This window comes from Chrysochloris asiatica, unplaced genomic scaffold (assembly GCF_000296735.1).
Source record: "Chrysochloris asiatica unplaced genomic scaffold, ChrAsi1.0 scaffold00147, whole genome shotgun sequence".
Classification (NCBI taxonomy): domain Eukaryota; kingdom Metazoa; phylum Chordata; class Mammalia; order Afrosoricida; family Chrysochloridae; genus Chrysochloris; species Chrysochloris asiatica.
Genome location: NW_006408665.1, coordinates 4,665,180 through 4,678,853, shown reverse-complemented (window position 1 = coordinate 4,678,853; position 13,674 = coordinate 4,665,180). Strand labels below are relative to the sequence as shown.

General features: G+C 42.2%; 1 protein-coding gene across 1 annotated transcript in view; it reads left to right on the top strand.

The window, feature by feature from the left end:
* Nucleotides 1–2,190: 2,190 nt before the first annotated feature.
* The window catches only part of FBN2 (fibrillin 2), a 393,529-nt gene continuing 382,045 nt past the window's right edge, over nt 2,191–13,674 (top strand). The window contains exons 1-3 of the mRNA XM_006870689.1: nt 2,191–2,444; nt 3,274–3,356; nt 8,218–8,316. Coding sequence (XP_006870751.1) covers nt 2,191–2,444; nt 3,274–3,356; nt 8,218–8,316 — 436 coding nt within the window. The remainder of the gene's footprint in view (nt 2,445–3,273; nt 3,357–8,217; nt 8,317–13,674) is intronic.

Below are 13,674 nucleotides of genomic sequence, written 5' to 3'. Positions count from 1 at the left end.
AGATGATACATAGATAGATAGATAGATAGATAGATAGATAGATAGATAGATAGATAGATAGATAGATAGTAAAATCTGTAAAGTAAGATTTTTTAGGCTTGAATGATACAAGATTACAAGATACTGGTTTCTTTTACTTCTTTTGAATGGTAGGCACTAATTTTCAGAGGTGTTTGATTTTTTTAATAAAGAAATTCCATGACTTGAATTTCACAGAGACCTCTAGAAAGTTGGGCTACAAAAGCATACCCCAGGGGCCCTGAGAGAGCAAGGCCGCTCTAAGAGGGCAAATTGTCAGGCTTGATGCATCAATTGCTAGTGGAGTCCTGGTGTGGAGCTGTGGGTTAATGTGCTGAACTGCATGTCGGTTTGAACCCCAAGGTCGGGGGTTCAAGCTCACCAGCCGCTCCTCGGAAACCGTATACAAGCCGCTATAGGTCCGAACCGACTCGAGGACACTTAACAAAAACAACTAATCATCAATCCGAAGAAGGGGTCCAACCCAAGAAACAAAGATGTGTCGCACGTCTAAACCCCCACCCACCCCCTAAAACCCTTCAGGGACCCTAAAACCCTGCGTCCCCTGATGGAAAACCAGTGTAGAGAGAGACCTGCTAGGGGCCACCCCAAAACAGGAGCAAACTCTGGGTGACCAAGGTGCTCACTCCCTTCCGGAGGCCACATGAGCTCCTGTGATGGCCCTTTTCAGTCTGGAAACGCTCAGCCCTTCTTGGGTTCCCTAGACGGAGGCAGCTCTCAATGGGGAAGTGGGGAATAAGAGGGTGATGGTTAGGGTCCAGTCTCCTGGAGTGGAGGCTGTTGCTCACTCCTGCAGAGCCTTTATTCCCGTGGGTCTAGGTCTCGATCTCTTCACACGGATCACGTTCTCATCTTCAATCTTGCTTGCTCCTAACCGAGAGAGAACTTTAGCCAGCTGTGAGTCATGAAGAGTCAGGCATGCTTAGAGACCCTCTTCCGGGTCCGCAGCCCGGTTAGATTGGAGGGGGAGGGGAAGGGGCTGCAGCCTCTTCTCCCGAATCCGGTCCCTAACCGCCCCCTCCCCCGCCGTCTGCTGGCTTTGTACAGGCAGTCAAAACAGAGCTAGCGGCCAATTGAGGGGGACGGGAAGCAAAGCCGCCTAGCGCCTCGCCCCCTCCAGCCGGCCCCCCAGACCCCTCCTCCCAGCCCCCAGCCCTCCCTCCACCTTCCCACTTCTCTCCTCGCCCTAACCTCGCCCCCATCCCCCGCTCATTTCCTCTTGCACCCGGGCTCGCCAATCGCTCTTGCCAAGCCCTTCTTTCAGCCCCGGTCTTCCTCTCGGGCTTGCCCCCCTTCTCCCCAAACTCCGTTCTCTTCCCTCCCCTCGCCCTGCCCCCCTTCCGTCCTCTTCCCTTCCCCCAGCTCCTCACTACCCTGGTTCCTCCCCACCCAGTCGCCCCTCACTCTGTCCCCGCCCACTCTGCGCCGGCCCCTCGGTCCGGGCTGCGCCCCACGTGTGGACGGCTGCGTCCTGGCCCCCACTGACAGCCGCCGCCCGCCGGCCCGCCCCGCGCCCAGCCCGGCCTCAAAACCCCTGTACCGCGCCCTCGCCCTCCGCATCTTCCCCGGCGTCCAGCTCCCGCCTTCCCTCTCGCTAGCCGCTTGCCCCGGCCCTGCGCACCTCCGCCGGGTTCCGCAGCCGCCACCGGCGCGTCGCTGCCCCGCGGGACTCAGGTCGAGCGGGGAGGAGACCCTTTGCTTTTTAGGGGGCGACTTTTGTTTGCTTGTCTGTTTTTTTCTAGTGATTTTTGCTATTTCCCAAGATCTGTTCCCCGAGCCGCGGCGCACAGGCACTTTTTTTCTCTTGAGGTCCGCTTTCTTTGTAACTTTACGCCGCAGCCACTCGGGTTACTTTAGTAATTTCCCGCCGGCGGTTCTGGAGTCGCTCGGGCCCGTGGCCCGGGGGATGCAACGTGGACCGCGCGGGGCTGCCCGCCGCACCGTCGCCGCGCCCCGCCGCCCGCTGCGCTAGTCTGCGCCTGGCACCCCGCGCACCCAAAACACCAGCGCTCCGCTTAGGGTTTCCGCCAGAGCAGTGATTCCTCGGAGCCAACCAAGGGATAGACCTTGACTTTCCTGGGCCCGCGCAAATTTTGTCTTTCATCAATTTCATCTGCGGGCCTTGGTCCCCGCGCACTCTCTGCGCCCGCAATGGGGAGACGGCGGCGGCTCTGTCTCCAGCCCTACTTCGTGTGGCTGGGCTGTGTGGCGCTCTGGGCGCAGGGCACGACCAGCCAGCCCCAGCCTCCGCCACCCAAGCCGCCCAGGTCTCAGCCGCTGTTGCAACAGGTCCGGCCGGTGGCAGCGGGGTCCGAAGGCGGGTTTGCTGCGCCCGAATACCGAGAGGAGGGAGCCGCGGCGGCCAGCCGCGTCCGCAGGCGTGGACAGCAGGACGTACTTAGAGGGTAGGTAGGCAGACAGTCCCGCGTCCAGGGGCAGCCCGCACGGAGGGAACTCTGGTGTGGCAAGTTTTCATTCCACTCCATTCTGTGTCTGACTAGAGTGTCCTCCACCCCACCCCACCCCCCGCTAGGAGACCCTGAGGACCCCAGGAGCACTTTCCCCTCCTCCTCCTTAGTAGGCATAAAGTTCTCCTTGAGGTGCTGGGGGCCGTGGATTGGAGATCCCTATCTAGGATGCAGCGTGTGTGCAGAGACCATGTGGTGGGGGAACAGGTTCTAAATGCCTTGGGAAGACAGAACTTGGTCCACCAGGTGCTGGGACTCTGCTGTCTAGGATGCCGCTCTGGAGCCTTTTGTTTGAGGTTATGTGCAGGACTGACTTTCAGCTCAGTCTCATCAACTCTCCTCAACCCCAGCGCTCTCCACCTTCCAATGCGCCTTCCTTGATTGCTCTTGACCAAAGTAACAGTTAATCAAGGAGTGGTAGATTGGCTACAAGGCGTGATTTTTAAAGCAGAGAGTTCCTTTGTTCTCTGCATCCGGAGGAGGCTAGAATAGTAGCAAATTATGTATGTTGCCATATCTCTTTTTGCCCTTTAATATGGCTGGCAAGGGAAGACATGATAGGGTATGTTTAAAAGTTTCTCATCCTCTCCTATTCCAGCGTGGAGCCTGCTTGCTCCCACTTCTCCCAATCCCTCCAGAATTTGAAGTGTTTTGGCTGGTTGGCTTGTTGTCCTGAAATCTACTTTATTTTAGCTTTGATTCCTAAAGCCGCTAAGTGCTAATTCACCCCTCCTTATGTCTTTGTGACCCCTCTTGTCTATTGCAGGCCCAACGTTTGTGGTTCCAGATTCCACTCATACTGCTGCCCTGGATGGAAGACACTCCCAGGAGGAAACCAGTGCATTGTCCGTGAGTGCTTGGCCATGTTCGCAATTTAGGACAGCAGGCTGTACCTCTTTTCAAGGCCGGCCTCTTGAATTCAGTTGTTTGGACACACCTTAGTTAGAATCAGGTAGCCCCATAATAGTGATAATAGGACCTCCTCCACCATCTGAATAGTGGGGAGGAAACAGCTGGCTTCTAGACTCTGTTGAAGGGCAATAGTGATAAAAGTTTCAAAGATACTTGAAGTTTTATCTTTCTATGTCTATTAATACAAACTGAGGGGTGAGTAGAAAAAAGTCCCTAGATAACTCAAAGCCAGTTTTTCCTTAAAGAATCCAGATAAGACCACAATGTGATTATGTAAATTATCTGGCTTTTGACTCTGCATGAGGTTTCAGTCTTCTGAGCATGAAGCTTTCTTAGGCCTTCATACAAAACCGCTTTATTATCTTTGGTTTCATCTCAACACCCACATAATATAGATTTTAAAGGCTCACTCTTGCAGATTTATAGTGACACAGGTTAGCAAAATTGTTAAGAAAGCTCTTACAAAATGGCTTGCATTTGGGGGGAGTCATTTAAATGTAGGGTTTCCAAACCCCAAATCTCATAGTGCCCAGTAGATTTCCAAAATGTGAATCTTAGATAGAACTCAAAAAAGGCCACACCTGCACTTCTAGCATTAAGTGTATTTCATTTCGTTTTCAAAACATATACCCTGCTTTCCAATTTCTAATTGGAGAACTCCTTAGTTATATCACCTCACAGAGATGGATTATGGAATGTCTTACTTCCCATGCCTGTGAATTTGTACCACAGCCACATTTGTCTTGGTGGGACGGAGCCAGGTACCATAGGCAGTACATTCTTTTAAACACAATACTGACATTAGAATGACCTTGATGTTCTCAAGAGAAAAGATAATTATGCAACTTTGAACAGAGAAAAAAGGGCAAGCTGAAACCACACTAGTCATATAATAATAAGGATGTAGTGGCATCTCTAACTCTATATTTATTGGTTTTGTGGGTTTGAGATAGACCCTTAATGTTATTTCAGTGTTGTTTAAAAAAAAAAAAAAAGTGCTATATATTTTTTTTAATCCTAAACTCCTCCAATCACCTGTGATGAGGCAAAAAGAGGAAACAACTTTAAACAATTCATAATTTTTAAAGAAGCTCTCAAATTACTAACTTTTGCTTTTTCTAAAAAGAAAAAGAAACAAAAGTGCATTCTTTTCTCTCCAGTACAGAAGTCATGTTCTCTTAATGTGCTTTTATTTATGGAGGGTGAATTTACTCTTCCAGGCCAGTAGGGCATTACTGTGACTGCTTTAAACTTAAATGATTTCCTAGAATCATGAAACAGCTAACTTCACTCACTGCACACCTGCCATGCCAGCCGGGAGTGACTTAGGCGCTGTGGAAAATCTGACTCACTAAGTGTGCAGTAATGAAGGTGACTGCCATTATTGAGTTGGAGAGCAGCCTAGGAGAAGGGATTGGTTTATGGTATGTGTTGAAAATCTGTAAAATCAGATTTTATTGGATGCATGTGGAATGGGAATCCCAGAGAATAGGACCTTCCAGAATATTTCCAGTAGAAATGTATGAATTGCCTTACGAGGATCATCTTTATGTACTTCTGGTCTGTGAGTGATTTTGTGCTTTTTACTTACTTAGATGATTAGCTTTGAAAATCCTTGTGTAACAGTGAAAACTGTAGCTGCATTTCTACTACTAGGAATATTTGAGTGCTTATGAAATACATTGGAATGTACACGTGTCATAAATCTGTAAAAAGCACAAATTTTACAATGATTTTTATACCCCCAAGAGATAATACACCACTTGTGTCAACAGATAGCTATGAAAATATTTATTAGTAATTCATTAAACAGGTAATCCAACTGCCCAAGAGTGTCAAAATAGTACACAAAAGAGAGAAATAATATAATTACTTGATTTCGTCTATGTCATATGTAAATTTTGACATGTAATATTCTGCATTAAAGTCAAGGCTTTCCTGTGATAATGAATTACATTATTTGGTATATGTATTGAATTTATCTGTATTTCATCATTTTAGCAAAAGAAAAACTGTTGAGAAACAACATACAAAAAGACAATAAGTACAATATAAAATGAAGACAAAAGATTACTTTTCTCATACACCCGTACTTCTAATGTTCTTACTACATTGAACCATATTAAAACAATCAACTTCTAGAATTTTAATGTGTTTAACCTTAATCAGGCTTCATGCAGAGAAGAAGATATTTCAGAGAAAACAATTTCTCAAATTCTGCATTGTGATTTCTATTATCTGTGGGTTTTTTTTTTTTTTTTTTTTAATTGTGGCCTGAAAACATCACTGAAATATTACCAAACTTCTAAATATTTGTTTCCAAAAGGATGGGATTGACTTTCTCACTTTACATTTTTTTTTTGTACATTTATTTGTGACTTATTAGAACATGAAGCAATGGAAAAGTTTGTCTATTAATTTCTTTACTGTGAAATTGTGCCCTAAACCACTTTTGATCAGTGGAATGACAAGTGGATGACATTGGCCTAGAATCATAGCATTTGAGACCAGAAGAGATGTCAACATACATTCAGTATAATCCTTTTGTGTTAGCTTACCAATGAGAAAGCTGAACTCAGAGTATGATTTCTTTTATCTCATGGTAGTCCATGGTATAGCAGGATCTGAACCTCAAACCTTTTGAATACCATGAGCTCTTTACTATGCTTCACTGAAGTCCCAACACCTAGGCTCTCTCTCCATCTCCCTCCACTATTTCCACGTCTTGTGATGTTTGTGACTGTGGGGGAGACAGATACTTAGATGAGAGGCACAGCATGAACAGATATGGAGAGGAAGAGTCTATGTGTTTCTCCCTTCTCACTGGTTCATGGATGTACACATCTGTGGCCATGACAGGTAACTGAGGATGATTGATCTTCAGCCCTCCAACCTTCATTGGGTTGAGGATTTTGGTCATTGCCTAAGCCTAGAATAAGAGTCAGTTTGCTTGGAGATGGTGAATGTTTTGACATACATAAAACAGTATTTTAATTGGAACTTATTGGAAACTAATGGAACTCTAGTAGAGTAGTGGGTTGCATTTTACATTGGGCTATTAATCACAGTATCTGGGATTAGAACCCACTAAGGAGCTCTGGTAGCGTAGTGGTTATGAATCGGGCTGCGAACCTTAAGGTCAGTGGTTCGAAACTACCAGTCGCTCCGTGGGAGAAAGATGAGGCTTTCTACTCCCGTAAGGATTTACACCCTCGGAAACCCTGTACAGGGTCGCTATGGGTCAGAACCGACTCGACGGCACTTAACAACAACAACAACCTGCTCTGAGGGAGAAAGATGAAGCTTACTGCTCCCATAGCCTCAAAAACCCTACACAGGGTTGCTGTGAGTAGGAATTGACTCAGCAGAACACAACAACAACAGGAAACTTACTGGAAAATTACTGCTGATCAGAAACTGGTACATTTTAGGAAGTAATAGTTAACTTCACAGTAGGAACCATATTTTTGCCTTTTAATCTTTATACCAGGGAATTTGATACTATTTATACTTATTGGAAATACTAATAAAGGAGACCTGGTGTGGTGTTGTAGGATAAAACACTGGGCCGAAATGTTGGTTTGTTTGAACTATAAGGCTGGTAGTTCCAACCAACCAGCTGCTTCTCGGAAAACCTGTATAGGGTCATTATGAACCAGAACGGATTTGACGGCATTAACACCAAATAAAGACGCTAGCCAGATCATTTGGATGTTAAAAGCAATTTGGAGAGAAAAATAATTACTGATATAGTTTGTTTCTATAGACTGTGCCTATTACATTATTGATGACCCTCCCTAACGGAAGACACACAAACATTTGCATAAGTAATTGGCATCTAGTTTCAAGGCACTGATAAATTGTCCTATCTATCTCTTCATGCATCCTCCTCTCCATCTCCTCATGCATCCATCCATTCATAAAACATTAAAGTACACAGGTTTGGTGAATAAAAGGAGAATTCAATAGTAGGTGTGGCAATAAATCTCTTAGCTCCAAAATGAAATGCCCCTAACTGGGCCAAACTTTCCCAATTATAGGTGCTCACTCGGGTAAAGGTTTTGAGTAAATTTGGTATGTGCTGTGTCAGGGCGCCTAGCATTCTTGACTGTGATGACCCTCATACCTTTGTGTTCATTGTAGGTCATAGCTGCAGGAGGCTTTAAGTCTCCCTCCATCAAAATGTCCTAGTAGCTTTTCTGAATAGCAGAAATCAGCTAGGTTGTAGAGATAATACAGGGGGAGAAAGACTGGAGAAAGGAGAGAGGGAATTATTAAGGAGAACAAAGATTGATGATGGGGCAGGTCAACTACCAGCAGGGAAGGAATGCATGTGGAACCCCTGAGGCTTGGCCAGATATGTTAGAGCCTGGTGTCTTTAGCTCAGCCAATTGCACATTTTCTCTTCCTGTGCAGGTCCTTTACATGATGAGCTATGTTTTCTAAGGCCTGTAGGATTTATGGACTTCCCCAGCCCTCCCAGTTTCCTCAAATAAGTGTCTTGGGGAACTCTGCAGATAAACTCTTCCTTGAATGGCAAAGACTGTCTGTACTTCAAAGGAAGTAAAATAGGACTGTGGACCTTGTAATAGCTTCTTTTGTTTGGACATTATTACATGGATTCTCATGAGAATTACCACCTCAAAAATGGATAATTTCTTATATATCTGAAGTCAGACATTTTATAGCACATGTTTTATATCTTCATGTTCATTGTTTTGGAATGTTGCATTCTTGTTTTATAAACTATGATTTACTACATAATTATTAATTCTATTTCCTATTGTGCATTTTACAGCAATTTGTAGAAATAGTTGTGGAGATGGATTTTGTTCCCGTCCTAACATGTGTACTTGTTCCAGCGGCCAAATATCACCTACCTGTGGATCAAAATCAAGTATGTTTTTTATATGTAACTTCATTTGTTGTGTTTCCTTGATGTAGTTGTTAGGTGTCATCAAGTCAGAGCTGATGCATAACAAGCCTATATGGTCCTGTCCTGATGCTGAACTTGTCTTCATATAGTCCAGAGTCTCAAATTATTTGCTTAGCATACAGATTGAATAAGTATGGCAAAAGAATACAACCTGATGCACAGCTTTCTTGATTTTAAATCATGCAAGTATCCTCTTGTTCTGTTTGAATGACTGCCTCTTGGTCTATGTACAGGTTCCACATGAGCACAATTAAGTGTTCTGGAATTCCCATTCTTTGCAATGTTATCCACAGTTTCTTATGATCGATACAGTTGAATGCTTTTGCGTAGTCAATAAAGCATAAGTAAACATCTTTCTGATATTCTTGGCCTTCAGCCAAAATCTGCCTAACATCAGCAGTGACATCCTTCTTTCTACACCTTTTTCTGACTCCAGCTTGAATTTCTGGTAGCTGTCTGTCAATAATGTATTGTAACCAGTTTTAATTCTCTTCAGCGGAATTTTACTTGCATGTAATATTAATAATATTGTTTAATAAATTGCACATTCTATGAGATGGGCATAAATGAATCTCTTTCTATTGGTTGGTCAGGTAGCTGTCTTACAAACTTATAATAGATTACTGAATACTTCCCAGTGCTGCATTAATTTGTGGAACCATTTCAGTTGGTATCTCATTAAGCCCTGGAGCCTTGTTATTCTGATAATGTCTTCAATGCAGCTTGACCTTCTTCCTTCAATACCTCCAGAAAAAGCTGAATGTTAACCAGTTCTTTCTAGTGCAGTGAAGCTGTGTATTCTTTGCAACTTCTTTTCATATTTCCTGCAGTGTTCAATATTTTGTCCATTGTCGTTGTTGTTAGGTGCCATCGAGTTGATTCCAACTCATGGTGACTTTATGCACAACACGAGGACATGCTGTCTGATCTTACACCATCCTCACAATCATTGTTATGCTTGAGCCCATTGATGACACTGTGCCAGTCTGTCTAGTTCGGGCTCTTCTTTAGTCCTGACCCTCCCACTTTATCTACCATGATAACCTCCTCTAGGAACTGGTCTCTCCTGATAACTATGTTCGAAGTATGAGAGATGAAGTCTTCTCATTCTGGCTTCTAAGGAGCATTCTTGGCTATGCTTTTGCCAACACAGATTTGTTTGTTCTTCTAGCAGTCCATTGTAGTTTTAAGAGTCTTCCCCAACACTGCAGCTCAAATGCATCAGTCGTTTTGTGGTCTTCCTTATCACTGTCCAACTTGCACATGCATATGAAGCTATAGAAATTACAGTGGCTAGGGCTGGTGTACCTTAGTTTTCAACCTGACATCTTTGCTCTTGACCTCTTATTTCTGAAGATGACTTGTGCAGCAGATTTTCCTAATACAATACATATAGTGTGATTTCTTAACTGCTGCTTCTCTGTGTGTAGATAGTGGATACAAGCAAAATGAAGTCTTTAACAACTTTCATCTTTTCCTCATTTTTCATGATGGTATAGTTGTGAAGATTTTTATTTTCTTTACATTGAGTTGCAATCTGTACTGAAGGCTGTGTCTAGGCTTTGATCTTCATCAGTAAGTATTCCAAGTCCTATTTGTTTCTAGAAAGCAAGATTGTGGTATGAGCATATCACAGATTGTTAATGAGTCTTCTTCCAATCCTGATGCCATGTTCTTCTCCATGTAATCCAGCTGCTCTGATTATTTGCTCAGTGTAAAGACTGAATAAGTATGGTGAAAGAATATAAACCTGGCACATACCTTTCCTAATTTTAAGCCATTCAGGGTCCCCTTGTTCTGTTCAAACAGAACTTGATATATATACATGAGCACAGTTAAGTGTCCCTGAAACATTTTCCATAGCTTGTCATGATCCCTACAGTTGAAAGCCTTTGCATAGTCTAATAAGCATAGGTAAACATCTTTCTGGTATTCTCTGTCATTAGTGATAATCTCTCACACCCTCGTCTTAATCTAACTTGAACCTGTGGCAGTTCACTGTCAGTGTACTGTTGAAGTTGTTTTTGAATTATCTTTAGCAAAATTTTACTTGTATGTGATATTACTATTTTTGTCTGATGACTTCCACATTTCGTTGGGTCGCCTCTTTATGGAATGGACCCAATTATGGTTCTCTTCCAATCAGTTGGTCTTTGAAATTTATTGGCATGGATGAGTGAGTGCCAAAAGTGCTGCACCAGGTTGTTGAAAGATTCATACTTCGTACATTCCTGTTATTAATGGTTGTTTACAGCTTCACGAATGATATCTATGCTGTCATCCCACAACTAATCTGGTCTTTGGTGATTAGTATTCTATGAGTAAAATCTGTTCTTCAGATGGCCTCTAAATTCAAGTGAGATACTCAAACTTAAAGTTGTATATTTACTTTCGTGGTCTTCAGCTTAAACCTTAACTTTGGTAAATGCAGTTGATGGTCTGTTCCACAGTTGGTCCCTGACCTAGTTTAGCCTGATGATATTGAGCTTCTTCATTTTGTCTTTCTACCGAAGTAGTCAGTTTGTTTCCTGAGTATTCATCTACTGAGGTCCATTTGTTAGTGGCTGTTGTTTTGTTTTTGAAAAAAGTTCTTTGCAATATAGAAGTCATTGGTCTTTTAGGTTTCTGTCATGTGATCTTCAGTGTCATTTCTATCACCAAGCCATATTTTCTGACTACTGATCCCTCCTCTTTTTTCCAAGTTCTATATTCCAAATCAACAATCATAGAGTTTACTATGCCATATGCTACTATAGCAAATAATAAATTCAAGAGGTTTGGTGTTGCATTCATCCTCAAAATAGACTATTTCAAGATCTTGAAATACAATGTTGTTTTTGGTAAGATAATATCTATATGCCTACCATAAAGACAATTTAATACAACGGTTATTCAAATTCATGCAAAAAACACCAAAGCAAAGGATGAAGACACTGAAAAATTCTGCCAACTTCTTCAAACATGCAACCGTATGATTGTTGATTCAAAATAGCTAATACCTGTTCATTTCCACTCACTAATTAATGCCTAGTGTAGCAATCAATGATTGTGAGACTGGCACAAGACTGGGCAGTGTTTTGCTCAGTTGTACATAGGTTCGTTGTGAGTCCGTACCTACTCTGTGGCATTTAGTAATAACAACAATGCCTAAGATGGAGCCCTACTGTGGTGCTCTGTAGTATAAGCACTGGACTACTAATCACAGGTCAGTGGTTCAAACCCACCAGCAGCTTCTTGGAAATCCTCATGCAGAGTCACTATGAGTTGGAAACAACTTGATGTCACTTAAAAACAACAGCAAATGCTCAGGATAGCAATCTTTGTGTGTTCCATTTCACTTTTGGTAACTTCCAATTTTTCTATATCAATTCTTGGTACAGTCGGCATTCTAATTGTTAATGGATGTTTGTAGCTGTTTCTAATTATTTTCAGGTATTCCTCATTAGCAATTGAAGGTCCCAAACTGTTTGCTTCATCCACATCATCCACTCTGCTTTGAGCAGGCAGCTCTTCCTCAGTCGTACTTTGAATGTCTTCCAACCTAAGGGGTTCATCTTCCGGCAGTATGCCAGACAGTGTTCTGTTGCTATTTATAAAGCTTTAATTGGCTAATCCTTCAGAAGTGAACTGCCTATTCCTTCTTCCTGGTCTAGTCTTAGCTTGGAAGCTCTGCTGAAACTTCATTCTGGTGTTTGAAACACCAGTGGCATAGCTCTGAGCAGCACAGTAACACACAACACAACTGTGATAGAGTCCCTTAGTAAAAACCAAGTATTCTTTTAAGTGAGGAAATCTGGGATCAGTTTTCTCATAAACAGTTATGTGTGCCATTGAGTCTATGATGACTCATAGTGGCCTGTAGCATTTCCTAGACTGTAGGAAAGCTTTTCAGGAGCAGATTGACAGGTCTTTTCTCCCATAGAGCCACAGGTGTGTTTGAAACATGTTTAGCAATTGAGTGCACTATTGTGCTCTTTCCTCATAAACTAGGCCTTTACTAATCTTTGGAGTAATACTCTTTGGTGGATTAGTTGTTGCCTCGCAGACATGGTCCAAGTTTCTCTGCAGTAGATTAGAGATTCAATGGGAGGAGTAATCCTTTGTGAATAGTAGTTGTCACTTATTGGTTGATTACTACATTTTAAGCATTGGGCTGCTAACCACAAGTTGGTGGTTCTAATCCACCAGCTGCTTTGTGGAAGAAAGAGAGAAAGATTCATTGTCTGAGAAACCCTGTAGAGAAGTTCTATATCTATTCATTTGCTATGAGTTGGAATTGACTTTATAGAAGTGGGATGCAACATGCCAGCTACTGTTTTAAGTGTTTAGCTGTGTATTGCTGTATTTAATCTTCAGATCAACATTATGAGGTACTGTTATTACAGGAGGACCTGAGGTACATACTTGCCCAAAGCAATACAGATTTGTTTCTATATTTTTATGACATAACCCTATTTTCAAAACCTCTAATATATATTTTCTTGGTTTAATTACTGTGGCAATTTTTTCCTTTTTTGATTTAAGGGGGAAAGAGAGCAGAATTCAGAATACAGTGAGTTTTACTGAGTATTAACCTCATTACAGATATTTTATACATATTAACTCTTAACAGCTCTGTAACATAGATGTAACCATGGACTAAGAATGTGCTATTCATAGCCCAGTTAGACATTGTTTGGTTTTTATGATCCAAAATTAATCTTTTCAACCGAGTGTTTAAGGTAACATTATAACAATGTAGAAGCAGATGTTATTTATTTAATTGCTTAAAATATACATGTGTGTATCAAATTAGTGTGAAATTGTTACATTTAAAAAATATTTCTCTCTACAAATTTTCCCTAAAAAAAGTAATAGTTGTTGCTGTTGTATAGTGCCATCGAGTTGGTTCCGGCCCATGGTGACTCTGTATAGGGTTTCCGAGAAGCGGTTGGTGAGCTTGAACCACCAACCTTGAGGTTCAGACTGGCTTTGCAGTCCAGCGCATTAACCCACAGCACCACACCAGTACTCCACAAAAAGTAATAGTAGTGTCTTTCAAATTCAGGGGTAGAAAAGATAGAGATTCTAAATTCATATAATAAACCTTATTCTCACAATCTAGCACATTGTTTCTTAGTCTCAGCAAATCGAATGACTTAACTTCTATTCAGAAACTCAATACCTTATTTTCTTATGAAACTTCTGATGAAAACTCTCTGTATTCATACTCTTTGGATTTAATATGCCATTATCCTCCATTTTTAAATCCTTACAAGACAAGAATTATTTTCTTCTTTGAATTTTTTGTTGAAACCAAGGTATTTTTAATGAAACGGA